At 43.9% G+C, this 13574-nt stretch overlaps 1 protein-coding gene across 5 annotated transcripts in view; it reads left to right on the top strand.

Annotated features, from left to right (window-relative positions):
• Positions 1-12369, top strand: part of PPP2R2B (protein phosphatase 2 regulatory subunit Bbeta) — a 455567-nt gene extending 443198 nt beyond the window's left edge. For all 5 annotated transcript variants that reach the window (XM_060296398.1, XM_060296401.1, XM_060296400.1 and 2 more), the window contains 3 exons: positions 1804-1973; positions 8952-9043; positions 11643-12369. In XM_060296398.1, coding sequence (XP_060152381.1) covers positions 1804-1973; positions 8952-9043; positions 11643-11922 — 542 coding nt within the window. In that variant the 3' untranslated portion in view covers positions 11923-12369. The remainder of the gene's footprint in view (positions 1-1803; positions 1974-8951; positions 9044-11642) is intronic.
• The last annotated feature ends 1205 nt before the right edge of the window (positions 12370-13574 follow it).

Below are 13574 nucleotides of genomic sequence, written 5' to 3'. Positions count from 1 at the left end.
GCATAGAATTTGATAATGACTCTGTGAGAGTGTTGAACGGGCAGGAAAGAGGACGCCTTGGGGGATGAGTTACTCAGTAACCTGAAGACTGGTTCAGCCTAAAATTGTGATAGAAACGCTTATTAAGTGGAACCATACTCAATTGCCATTATTGTAGGCCAAAAATAATTAAATGTAGGCAAATATGTATAGCTCAACATCATACATGCTAAGCACCCAGAAGGCAAAGATTTCATTAATTTATCTGGCTTTGGTTCCAATCAAGCAACAACTATTTATTCAATATTTATGTGCAAGAGTCTCAGTACAAAGATGAGAAAAGACACCCTGCCTTCAAGAAGCTCACATTCCTAGTTGAGCTAAGCCACGGATTATTAAATGCTAATGTGAGAAATGATGCTTTCATTGGGAGAATACCTGAGCAAATGCTAAGTGAACAGGCCAGACCAAGTGTGATCATTTGGGGCTAAAATAACATGTAAAAGATGAGACATGTGGGTCAAGCAAAATATGACACAATGACGGAGGAACGATCAGGCAGGGCATAAAGATGGGAAACATCAAGATGTATTTTGCACATCCAGTTTGAACGAGAGGAGTTCAAAAACAAGGTTAGAAAGATGAATTAAGGCAGCTTACAATAAGCTTCAGTGTCTTTTATTCCTGTAAGTGCTTTTTACTCCTGTGAGTGGAAATCAGCTGAATCGGTTGAATGAAATAATAAGCAGCTAGATACCAGCGCAAATGGAAAATATATACAAAAGACGTTGTAGCCAGAGTTTACCTATGCAACTGAGGCACAGAAAAGTTAAGTAACTTGCCCAAGGCCACACAACTAGTCAAGGGTAGTCTGACCTTAAGCCCAAGGCAGTCTGGCAGCAAAGTCCCGCTATTAAGCACCATGATCCAAGAGATACGTATACATAGGTCCACACAAATCTTGTGTTTATTCATAATAGCCAAAAAGTAGAAACAACCCAAGTGCCCATCAACTGATGAATGGATAAACAAAATGTAATATAGCCATACAATGGAGTATTATTCAGCCATGAAAAGGAATGAATCATGCCACAACATGGATGAACCTTGAGAACATTACACTAAGGGAAGGAAGCCAGTCACCAAAAAAAGAATATATATATATATATATAGAGAGAGAGAGAGAGAATGATTCCATTTGTGTGACATTTCTAGAATAGGCAATTTCATAAAACAAGAAAATAGATTAGTGGTTGCCTAGGGCTGCAGGAGTAGGTAATGCGGAGTAACTGCTAATGGGAATGGAGTTGTTTTGGGTTTTTTACAGGCGATGAGGTAATGAAAATGTCCTAAATTTAGACTTTGTTTATGGTTGCATGATTATACTAAAAAAAAAAAAACCCCACCAAACTATAAAATTTAGATGAGTAAATTTTATGGTATGTGAATTATATCTCAAAAAATGGCATAAACAAAATTTTTAAGTGTGTAAGATGACTACAGGTTATAGTATATGCAGTGACACCCAGGAACCATGGGGAAAAGTGAAAGAGTCAGATACATAGACCTGGAGCTTGTGAACCGTCAGTGCCAGATCTGTGGATGTGACAAGTCCCATGGGAGTCCTTCCATGAGAAACAAAATATGGAAACCAGTGACAGCTTGTTCTGCTGCCAGGGAGCTGACAGTTCTGTTAGCAACTTATATTCTACAGATTCCAGCCCTACTCCAGGTTAGACTGCTGGCTTTCGAGCTGGCCCAAACACGTTAGCATCAGCTGATAAGAATGTACTAAATTTCTTTTGTTTTGCTTTTGTTCTGCAGTTTTTGAAGAGCCGGAAGATCCAAGCAACAGATCGTTTTTCTCTGAAATCATCTCTTCGATTTCGGATGTGAAGTTCAGCCACAGTGGGAGGTATATCATGACCAGAGACTATCTGACGGTCAAAGTGTGGGATCTCAACATGGAAAACCGCCCCATCGAGACTTACCAGGTACAGACCACCACCCACTAATACGTAGATTGGGCACTTCTTCAAGGGTTCCAAATCAGCCCCTGCCTGCAAAGGCTTACAAAGCAGAAGGATAAAAGACATGTTGAGCCAGTTAAACATCCAGAAATAGCAGGTAGACAGCTCAGTGTAAGTCTGGATAGATCTAGCCTAGAGGAAAGGTCAAGAACCATGCCCTGAGGTCCCAGTGTTTACAGGCTGGGAAGAGGAAATGGATTTGGCAAGAGAGACTGGAGAAAGTGCCAGTGAGGTAGGGCGGAAACTGAGAGGAGTCCTGGAAGCCAAGTGAATCGAGGAGGAAGACGTCACCAACTGCTGTATGCTGTTGCTGAATCAAGGAAGGACTGAGAAATGGCCAATTGGATTTAGTAACATGGAGATGGTCAGGCACCTTAATGAAAGAGTTGTAGGTGAAGTGGTAGGAATGGATGTCTGACTGGAGTGGGTTCAAGAGAGACTGTAACTAGAGGATGGGAAACATAGTGAAATTTTTTTGAATTAATTTATCTTTGGCTGCTTTGGGTCTTTGTTGCTTTCTCTACTTTCTCTAGTTGCGGTGGCTTCTCTTGTTGCGGAGCACGGGCTCTAGGCACGCGGGCTTTTGTAGTTGTGGCACGCGGGCTTAGTTGCTCTGTGGCATGTGGGGTCTTCCCGGACCAGGGCTCGAACCTGTGTCCCCTGCATTGACAGGCAGATTCTTAACCACTGCACCACCAGGGAAGCCCTGTAGTGAAATTTTGAAAGAGATTTTGTTCTGAAGAGGAATAGAGAAATGGGGTAGTAGCTGGAATGGAATGCAGGATTGAGGAAGTCATCACAGCTTGTTTTATGCTGATAGGAGTAAGCCCGTAGAGAGGGAGATAATTAATTGAAGCAGTCAACTTCTCAAGGGAATAGATTCCACTGCAGAATTGGACTTAGATGAGGTGGGCAACTCATCCGTCAAAGGAAAGAGTAAATAGCTACAGATGCAGTAGGTTTGTCAATTTTGTGATGGGAACATACAGATGTTTTCTTCTTATTGCTTCTATTTTCCAGTAAAATTAGAAGCAAGGTCATTAGCTGAGTGAGAAGGAAGAGAGTGAATTGACTAGGGCAGTATGGTAGGGTTGCTCAGGGATCCACTTGAGGTTTATATTATTGATTTAAAGTGAGACTAATCTGTGTGATTGTGTGTTTTTTCCAGCCACATTCACCTGCTTGGTACAGGTAAGGAAGAGCAGAAAGTTAGATTTAACCAGTGATGGGGTTTTGCCAAGGGAGTACAATGGAAGGAGGGAGAAAAGCAAGTTCGTTGAAGGTATCTATTAAGGGAGTGATTGATTGATTGGAATGATGGATGGCTGAATCTAAGGTTGGTTATAAGGGGAATGAAGAATTGATAGAATCAAGATACTAAAGGGCATGAACTAAAATGATAGGAAGTAGCAAGAGTGATACTTACTAAATAAACACATACAGTTATAGTAATGACAAGGCTCATAATATGACCCAGAAAGCAAAGGACAAAACGCACTGAAAATGATGAGGCAAAGTAACCGAGAGTCCAGAGTATTCGAATCGCTAAGAATGATGGCAGGGATGGCGATGGAAGAGAAACTGAGGCACTAGAGTGGCTTCCAGGAATGGGGTAGAGGGGCTGAGAACTGTTGTTGATGACTGTAAGAAGGATGGGTGGCAGGAAGTCATGTTGGATGGCATGACTTAGAAGGAGCTGAGGACCCGAGACAGGAATGATGATTGTCCTGAGCAGCACAGAGCCCACTCACCTTGGCACACGAGGGCAGAAGTCCAGACGTCACGTGAGTGGCCTCAGGAGAAGCAGGAAACGTTGAGAGAGGAAGTTGAGGACACCGAGGACTTTGATGGCTGACCGTGAAGCTGTAAAAAGGTTTGGGGGCCAGAACTGAAGACCACAGATGCGGTCGAGGTAGTTTGGTTACCCCTGTATGTTTGCGTTCTCATTGTCCCCCACATGCTGCCCTCAGCCTCCCGCTCACAGCCCTCATCTTCAGCACAGGGCTAGAGCAGACAGGAGTGCCCCCTTCAGCTGTGCAGTCAAGCCATCTGGTGTCACGTCCCTTAGTACGAAAGTGATGGCAGTGGGAACTAGAACCTGACAGGGGTGTGGCCTGCTGCAGAGCCGTGCTTAGAGAAATGTAGATTAGGCTACACAGTGGGGAGATCAATTACTACTTTTATTTTAGGGAAAGACTTTTAGAACAAAGCTAGCTAGCTGTGACATGAAGTCATCAGCATTTTAAGATCATGCTTCTCACATCATGTTTACCTAGTAGTAGATGTAGACATCTTCTTTGTAGAACCCTGAGGAAGAGCTCTCATAGCCCATTATTGAAATTAAGTACTACAAAAATTATTTTAGATGACATATTTCGAAGCAATTTAGTTAAGTTTATATACCGTCTCAGATGGTAATATAGTATATCAAAGATGGTAAGCAAACTGAGTAAGTATCTGGAACACTGTTGAAAAAAATTGTAAGGACTGGTCCAGTGGGAAGGAATTCCATCATCAATTACTACTGCCTTCCCTGGGCAGGGAGACAGGTGATACTCTTGTATCTTCATACATCCATCAACTGATCTCAAGCATGTTTCTGGGAATAAGAAGCTGTAGACTTAAGTATGATGAGCTCTGTTCACGTTTTCCTATAGAACAGGGGTTGACAGACTGACCTGTGGAGCCAAATACAGCCACACCTGATCATTTACCTATTATCTATGGCTGTTTTCATGCCACAACGGCAGAGTTGGGTCGTCGTGACAGAAACCATATGGCTCCCAAAGCCTAAAATATTTACTGTGTGATCCTTTCCAGGAAAAGTTTGTCAACCCCTGAAACAGAAGAACAAACCAACAGAGTTTAATCGTGCTAGGCCTCACAGTGGTCTATCAACTACACAATAGCAGGCTCCCACAAGTACATGATTTGAGAACCACTGTGTTGGGAGACTTGGCTTAGTGTCAAGGAGGCCATCCCCAAGCTCATAGGAACATAGCATAGAAACACTTTTTGCAACATGAAGAGAGAAGCATCAAATAGGACCACGAGTCTTAAGTTTTCCCTTACTCTGCTCTCTAGATGTTTGTTTCTCATGTCGGTATCTTACCTTTTTCTCTCCTCTGATGGAAAAAAGTCTATCTTCTCTGCCTAAGATTTTTCTTTTTTTACAACAGAATATATACGCAACATACCTTCATAGTGTAATAGATCATCTTTTCCTGTAGCGGCCCTCAGTTGGAGGTAGTCAGGAACTTCCCAGAACTGCTCCATCCTGTTGGTAGGAATGTAAACAGGTACAGTCACTATGGAGAACAGTCTGAAGGTTCCTTAAAAAACTAAAAATAGAGTTACCATATGATCTGTCAATCCCACTCTCGGGAATATATCCAGAGAAAACCGTAATATGAAAGGATACATGCACCCCAATGTTCACTGCAGCACTATTTACAATAGCCAAGACATGGAAGTGACCTAAATGTCCATCATCTGTCGATGATGAATGGATAAAGAAGATGTGATACATATATATAATGGAATATCAATAAGCCTAAAAAAGAATGAAATAATGCCATTTGCAGCAACATGGATGGACCTAGGGATTATCATACTAAGTAAGTTAGAAAGAAAAAGACAAATATCATATGATATCGCTTATATGGGGAATCTAAAATATGACACAAATGAACTTATCTACAAAACAGAAACAGACTCCAGAGAACAGACCTGTGGTTGCGAAGGGGGAGAGGGAGTGGGGGAGGGATGGATTGGGAGTTTGGGATTGACATATACACACAGTACTATATATAAGATAGATAACCAGCACGGACCTACCGTATATATAGCACAGGGAACTCTACTCAGTATCATGTAATAACCTATATGTGAAAAGAATCTGAAAAAACAATTATATATATATGTGTGTATAATGGAATCACTGTGCTATACACCTGAAGTTAACACAACAAACATTTTAAATCAGCTAAACTTACAAAAAAAAGATGGTGCATCAAATAAATAAAAAGTTTCAGGAAAATAATGAAAAAAAAAAAGTGCTCCATAACAGATAAGAGGAAGAAGTAGGGGGAGATAAGATTGAAAATAGGATCGATTTTGCCTGTCTTTTTCCTCCAAAAAGTAGGAGATCTGGAGTACGAGGATAATAAATTTGGCTCCCATTGCCCACTGCACTAATTCCATCTTGACATCCTTCCCCTTCAGAAGCCCCACTCCTCTTCCTCTTCTCCCTCTATTACACAGAACTTGGAAGCAAGTCAATGATAAAATCAAGAAGAGGCAAGAATCAGGCTTGCTTTCTAGAAAAGAAAAGAGACAGATTCTTGAGGTCAGGGTCCTCCAACCATCAGAAGAAAAGTTCGACCCCCAATTTATGCCCTTACCTCCACCATCACTTTCTTCCAAGGAAATAGTCTGTGCTGATTTGGGAGAGGGGGAATTATAGTCAAGACCAGGGTTAGGCAAACCATGCCTCAGAGGCGAATCCTGTCTGCCACCTATCTTTGTAAATAAAGTTTTATTGGAACACAACTCCCACTCATTTGTTTATATATTATAGCTGCTTTTGCATAGCAAGGGTAGAGTTGGGTGGTTGCTATAATGGCCCACAAAGTATAATTATTTACTATCTGGGCCTTTATAGAAAAAGTTTGCCAAGACCTGGGATCAGCTCTCTTTGTCCCAGGACTCTCTTCTGCTTTGCTCAAGGATTCTTAATGATAACTAGAGATCTTCAACAAGCAGAAATGGCCCTACAAACAAAATTGCCTTCCAGATCAGATCTGAGCCACTTCCAATATGCACAAAAGGTGGAGGAAGGGAAGGACGATGACTTAATTTATAGCAGAGTTCCCAAGCTCAAGACACAAGCCTCGCCCTTACATCCCATTACCTAACAAAGCCAAAAGTCCAGCTGCAGATGGATTCTCTTGTCACTATAGCACTGAAGCAGATACCCTGACAAGGCCCAGAACTGTTTGGGAACGAGAGAGTAAAGGTGGAAGAAATTAATTTGCAGACTTAGAAATCCTTACACTGTCCAAATAACTCAGAGAGCTTTTCAAATACCCAGAACATCTAATGGAACAAGGAATGAATCTGACCTCATTCCTCTGCCCAGTGCCAAGCACACAGCTGAGCCTCTGAGCTCAGCATCCAACAGAACTCTGGGGTCAAGGGAGGTGAGGGGCCTAGGCTGCAGGAAAGGGGAGAGTGAACCATCCCTGTCCATCTAAACAAAGTCAAACAAACAGTGCTTTTCATAACGTCCCTCTGCCTTCACCCAATTTTAGCTCCCTCTTGGCCTCACCTCAGTTCCCAGCTCCTGTCTAGGACTGAGACCCCACGTTAAGGCGAGGCCAATGGGGCAGAGCCAGTGGGAGGTAGATTGCTAGAGAAGGCAAGAGTGCGTGTGTGCTCCAGAACCCAGATCCCGGGTTCACTTCCCATTCTGTCATTTCCTTTCCTGTGTGATCTCGGACAAATTGTGTCATACCCGGTACTTCATCCTCTGTTAAAGCGAAGAGAATGACAACACCTACGTCCTAAGATGATGTTAGAGATGAAATAAGATTCTACGGATAAAGCGCCTGGCTAATAATAACAAGCTGGCGTATTATGCATGCCTGTTATAATTACCAGTCCCTATGACAGAGCTCAGGAAGAATTCAAAATTGCACCCAGATTACTACCCTCCAAGCCGTAATCCTCAGCCTATTTGCCATCCTCACCTGAGTTGCTGAATGCAGCTGGAGAAAAACACCCAACCATGCTGACCAGATGCATTTAAAATTCACATCCAACAACTTCAAGCGGCCCTTGGTGCCTTCCAGAAACCCTGCACTGTTTCCCAACTACCTCCTCCCCTTCCTCACTCTCAGCTGATAACCTTGCTTCTTATTTCACTGAAAAATAGACACAGGAGAAAACTGCTGTATACTCCACGGCTGCCGCCATGCACATCACATCAGAGTCTACTGGTTGAGCTCCCTTGGCATAGACATCTCCAAATTATAGATCCCAAAAGTGAACATGGCAACTCCATCTTTCCACTTGCTCAAGAGAAAGATGCAGGAGCCCTCTTTGACTCCTGTTTTTCCTCTCCACACTTCACAGTGGATCCATCCCCAACTCCCATCAGCTCTCCTTCCAAACATGTCGAGAATCCGACCACCTCCCACCACCGCCCGCTCGGGTCCAAGCCGTCATCTATCACCCAGGTTACACCTAGCCTCCCTGCCTTTGGCCCTGCAGGCTTACACTCTTTCACGACACAGCAGGCTCAGCATCCTTTCTGTGAAGCCTGTTCACATCACTCAGAGTAAGGGGCCTACGGGAACTGGTGAGCACACGCTGAGACCTCCACACTCTGCACCTTCTGCCACCATCTCAGGTGAACCCTTGACTACTCACCTGTATAAAATAATACTCCCACTCCCTTTTGCCATGTTTTTTTCTCTATATTTTTATCACCATCTAAACTATCTTATATACTTACTTGGTTATACAGTCTCTTCCCCAACACTGGGAGGAAAGCACCCCAGGGGTATTCTGTTCACGGGTCTCTCCCAACCACATAGCAGGCATTCAAGAAATATTTGTCGAATAAAAGGCTGGAATGAACGGTGTCCTCTAAATCAGCTTAGAAAATGGGGCTCTCCAGCTTAATGGGCCCTGCTCTATGCCACCATCTATGTAAGCAAGTTTGTTTAATCCACACTGGCCGTGTAAGCAGCTCACCAACTCATCTTAATGTGCCAAGGCCGAAAAGGGCCACATCTGGGTTCAGATCCGAGCCCATCTGATTCAAGCCACATTTACGCTGAAAATTAACAGCTCACCTCCAAAGAGGAGCTTCACACAGAGAAATCGTTTTTAAAAATAATAACACCCTCTTAATGTGTCCTCCCCCCCCCCAACCAGGTTCACGACTACCTCCGCAGCAAGCTGTGCTCCCTCTACGAAAATGACTGCATTTTTGATAAATTTGAATGTGTGTGGAATGGGTCAGACAGGTAAGAAAGGCCTGTGTGGCTGGGAACTTTCCAAAGGTGGTCCCTCTCCTCGCGAAGGCCCTGGGCTGTGTATCCTAAGCGGGATGCAACCAAAGGGAGCTCAAAATCGAGGCCTGGCAGAAACGCACCGTGTGGACCACTGGATGACCCTTGAGGCAGGCCTGGAAAGGAGGGAGGGATGAGTGACACCCTTGACTCCTCTTTCAGGACTGGCTCAGGTGACCGCTTAACCTCAAGAAAATCCTACCTCGTACACAGAAGACACTCCCAGAGCTGGGTCGACATGGCTAAGATGAAGCTCCACCAGCACATTTCCAGCATGAATAGTTCAGATGACTGCAGAGTGTGCTTTCTAGATGGAAAATGATTCCTCGAAGCTGCCAGGATAGACCTGGCCAAAGGCCCTGGTGGTTCATTAACCGAATTCTACTTGGCCTCGTTTATCACATGTCCTGAAAGTGATTTATGACTGTTTTAAGGCCTTTGATTTCAACAGTACTTCCTATTACCTCCCCATAGTTTCTTTCTGGTTTGACAAATATTACAGATGACCCTCTGATTTCCAGGAGAAGCGAGCACAGGCTACCAGGGGCTGTTCCTCGATGAAGGCGGTACCAACAGTAGTGCTCGGAAGCGGGGAAATTCTATCACGGCAAAGCGCTCGGAGAGTCGAGCTCTTAGTGAGCGCAGGCTCTCCCTCTGTGATGCTTGTTGGGCTTTTTTTTGTCAGTGATCCAAAATCAGCCTTCCACTTAGGCCTGGAAGGAATCACCACGTGGCAGAGGACGTGCCCAGTTGGTAGAGGGCAGAGGGCAGAGCAACGGTGACATATTAACAAAGGCCCTCGAGGGGAAAAGAAGCTAGCCCAGCCCTATTATTTTATTTATTTTCATTTACAACTGTCATTTATTCATTGTTTATTAAGAATAGGGTTTTTTTTTTTAATATTTGTGGTTGTTATGGTTCCAGTTTCCCTCGTATCTTAACCGAGATTCAAAAACTGTACTTACTAGGTACTTTCACACACATCATGGTTTTTAATCCCGACCACAATCTATCAAGATTGTTTTCACCATCCCCATTTTCCAGCTGAGGAAGCGGAGGCTCAGCCAGATCAAGAAATCTGCCCAAGCTCATGACCTAGTAAGCAGTAGAGACAAGAGGAAGAGTTTGAATCCTAAAATCAACATGCTTTCCACCACATTACAATTTCTTGCCATAACTGAGAAAATGTTATTCTTGGTCCAGATAAGGTTGAGATTATTTTCCCAGAAAAGACTTTCTCTTACTGTTTAAAAACAAGTCGGGTCGGGCTTCCCTGGTGGTGCAGTGGTTGAGAGTCTGCCTGCCGATGCAGGGGACGTGGATTCGTGCCCCGGTCCGGGAAGATCCCACATGCCACGGAGCGGCTGGGCCCGTGAGCCATGGCCGCTGAGCCTGCGCGTCCGGAGCCTTTGTTCTGCAACGGGAGAGGCCCGCGTACTGCAAAAAAAAAACAAGTCGGGTCATGGTGAGGGAAGCAAAGGTCAGTGCATGGGAAGCAGTGAGGCCAAGTGGCTGAATGCTTGTGCCCCAGAGTCAGGCAGATGTGGGCTGGAGAACTGACTTGGCTACTTATTAGATGTGTGACACTGTACAAGTCACTCACTTTTCCTCCTGTGTAAATCCCTTACATGGGATGAAGGAAGAGTAAATGAAGTCTGGGGTAAAGCACTCAGCACCCTGCCTGATGAGGTTGGAATAGCTCGCTCTGCGTTCTTCCATCCTAACCATCCAGTCAGAGCCTCCCCCACAAACAAGGCCATGCCCACCTCCCCAGGGGACAGCCACAGTGGGACGTTACTTGGTATCTTTCCCTCAGCCTGTCATCTTGTCCAAACTGTCACCATTAAAGAGTCAGTCCATTGCTTCTGGAAGGCTCTGGCATTCACTGCTCTCTTAATCAATTGTAGATATGCCTGAGAATGGATAACTCTTGTAGAAAGGTAGGAACCATCTGTCAGTCCCGTCAAAGGCTTACTTCCTTATCCTACATCCTTTCAGAATTGAATTTTTGTTTACTCCCTTCCCGAGTGAGACCATGATGGCATCTAATTTTTTGGAAAAGGCTGAATTTAGATCTAGTTCTTAGCAGGGGGAGGAAACATGCTGGTATGTGTGCTGTACTGCCAGCATCCCTCCTGCACTGCTGATGCAAGAAAGCCTTAGCGGCCGGGCAACACAGAATCCCTCCTACTGTAACTGTGCTTTAAATGTACACAATACAAGGACGGTTGTTCTCAGTGTTCCTACTCTCATAACTTCCCTCCAGCCTCAGAATCCTGATGTGAGGGAGGTGGGCTGGGATCGTTAAAACCACTGGACTCATTTATGGAGCCCAAGAACCAAAAGGAATCTATTGGTAAATAACAAGCAGGGTTATCACGATCCTTCACCCAGCCAAAGAGTTTGTTGCTCTTAGTGATTCCAACTCAACAGTCACACTACAAAGCCTGTTGCAGTTTTGGGTCTCTTGTTTGTTTCTCGTGTGGTGCTGTTTGCTCTAGAAAGCCTTTGTCCGTAGCGCTCAGTCACTCCCTTTTTCCTCTCTGCCTTGCAGTGTCATCATGACGGGCTCCTACAACAACTTCTTCAGGATGTTTGACCGAAACACCAAGCGCGATGTCACCCTTGAGGCCTCGAGGGAAAACAGCAAACCCCGAGCTATCCTAAAACCGCGCAAAGTGTGCGTGGGGGGCAAGCGGAGAAAAGACGAGATCAGTGTCGACAGTCTGGACTTTAGCAAAAAGATCTTGCATACAGCTTGGCATCCTTCAGAAAATATTATAGCAGTGGCGGCTACAAATAACCTATATATATTCCAGGACAAGGTTAACTAGGAGGACAAGTTATTACTTAATAATCTCACATACTGAGTACTAGTCAAACAAGTTTTTAAATGTTTCTTTGGGTGTTCATTTGATGCATCGACTCTAATTTCCCTCTGCAGGAAACAAATGGAATAGAAGTCCATGGAGTCCAACCTTCCCAAATCCCCAGTTCTAAGAAATTTTGTCAAACCCAACAGGTTCTGGGACACTTCTGTTTAGAATTGAGAGCTGCCAGCTAACAGTAATTCTTCCATAGCTGACTTGAATTTCTGATGCTTTTATTGCCCCGTTTTCTCTGGTGGGTCCAGTGTTTTGTTTCTAGGTGTCTGCTGAGATAAAATGAGGTTGTCTGTAGTATTTAAAGAGAAAAGAAAGAGATACTTTTTTTTTTTAATTAAGCAACTCCATTTGATGATTGAAAAAAAATTCAACGAAAAATAAACACCGTTTACTCTACTCTTAGAGAAATTCTCCTTGTTTTGTGAAAAATCGGAACCAGTCAGCATCTCCTGCCCCTACGGCACTTTTTTTTTTTTTCCATTTTCCATTTTCTTTTTCACAATTTCATTCGAACCAGAGATTTATTTCACAAGGCTGCAAAGAGGATGCAGAATGGGAAGGGAAAAGGGCCACACCAACACTGCTATATTCTTTTCTTGTAAGCGCCATAGAAACAGCCCGAGAATTTGGCTAGGAAACACCGCGAATGCTTCAGGGGACATAAAGAGAACACTTCGCTTCTCAGCGTTAACTTGGCAAGGCCGTGTGCGGCCAGATTCCATCTGCTGCTTTGTTACTCTTGCTTTTTTTTGTTTTAAATGGCTCCATATAGTCCTCTACTTACATATTCCTTGGCTTTTTCCCTTCAACCTTTTCCAGCTTATTTATTCCATTGACTTCCTTCTAAAGGCCGAGTCCTGGTTGTTCATTATCTGGCATTCTCAATGCAACAGTAAGTTGGAGGCCACGGCAGCACCCCTGGCTCCCCGAGGAAGTGTCTCCAAAGCAGCCCCCTCCCCTCTTCCTGGGTTTTGGAACCAAAAGTAACAATCCATCAATCTCCACTGTAGCTAGAACAAAAATGGCCAATACAAAATGCTGCTCTGTAAAGGCTAGTCAAGTGCTTCTAATCCACCCTAAGCTCACCATCTAGAAAAACAGACCAGAGGGTTCTCCTCCTACAAAAATGGAATATAGGGGAATCGATCAAGAAGCTTTGACATCAAAGTAGAGTCTGCTTGAAACTGGGGAGGCTGGTTCCTCCTTCCCACCCGTTGAGGATTCAGACATATAACTTCCAGAAGGTCTCCTGTGACGCATCTCTGGGAAGGAGACTAAATGAATTCAAAAGACAGAGAAATTTGAAACGGAGGCTCAGGGAGGAGGTGGGAGGTACTCAAAGCCGGGCCTGGGCTCAGTGTCTCCATTCCTGTCACCGTGACTCATTTCCCCAGACTTGCATTTAGTGAAATGGCTTGACATGAGAATTTTCCTTTTAAAGAGAATTTTTCATTCGCTTTGTATATTTATTAGAAGTCCCAACGTTCAAGTGTAATTTGTTTTGGAAGAGGGAAAAATGGTGAAAGAACCATCTTTCAATTCTAAGCTACTATCCATTTAATAACAGCTTTTTGGCAAGGAAATAACTATTTAAATGAACA

The sequence above is a fragment of the Globicephala melas genome, chromosome 3 (genome assembly GCF_963455315.2).
Source record: "Globicephala melas chromosome 3, mGloMel1.2, whole genome shotgun sequence".
In the NCBI taxonomy this organism is placed as follows: Eukaryota; Metazoa; Chordata; class Mammalia; order Artiodactyla; family Delphinidae; genus Globicephala; species Globicephala melas.
This window is presented reverse-complemented; position numbering and strand designations above follow the sequence as displayed.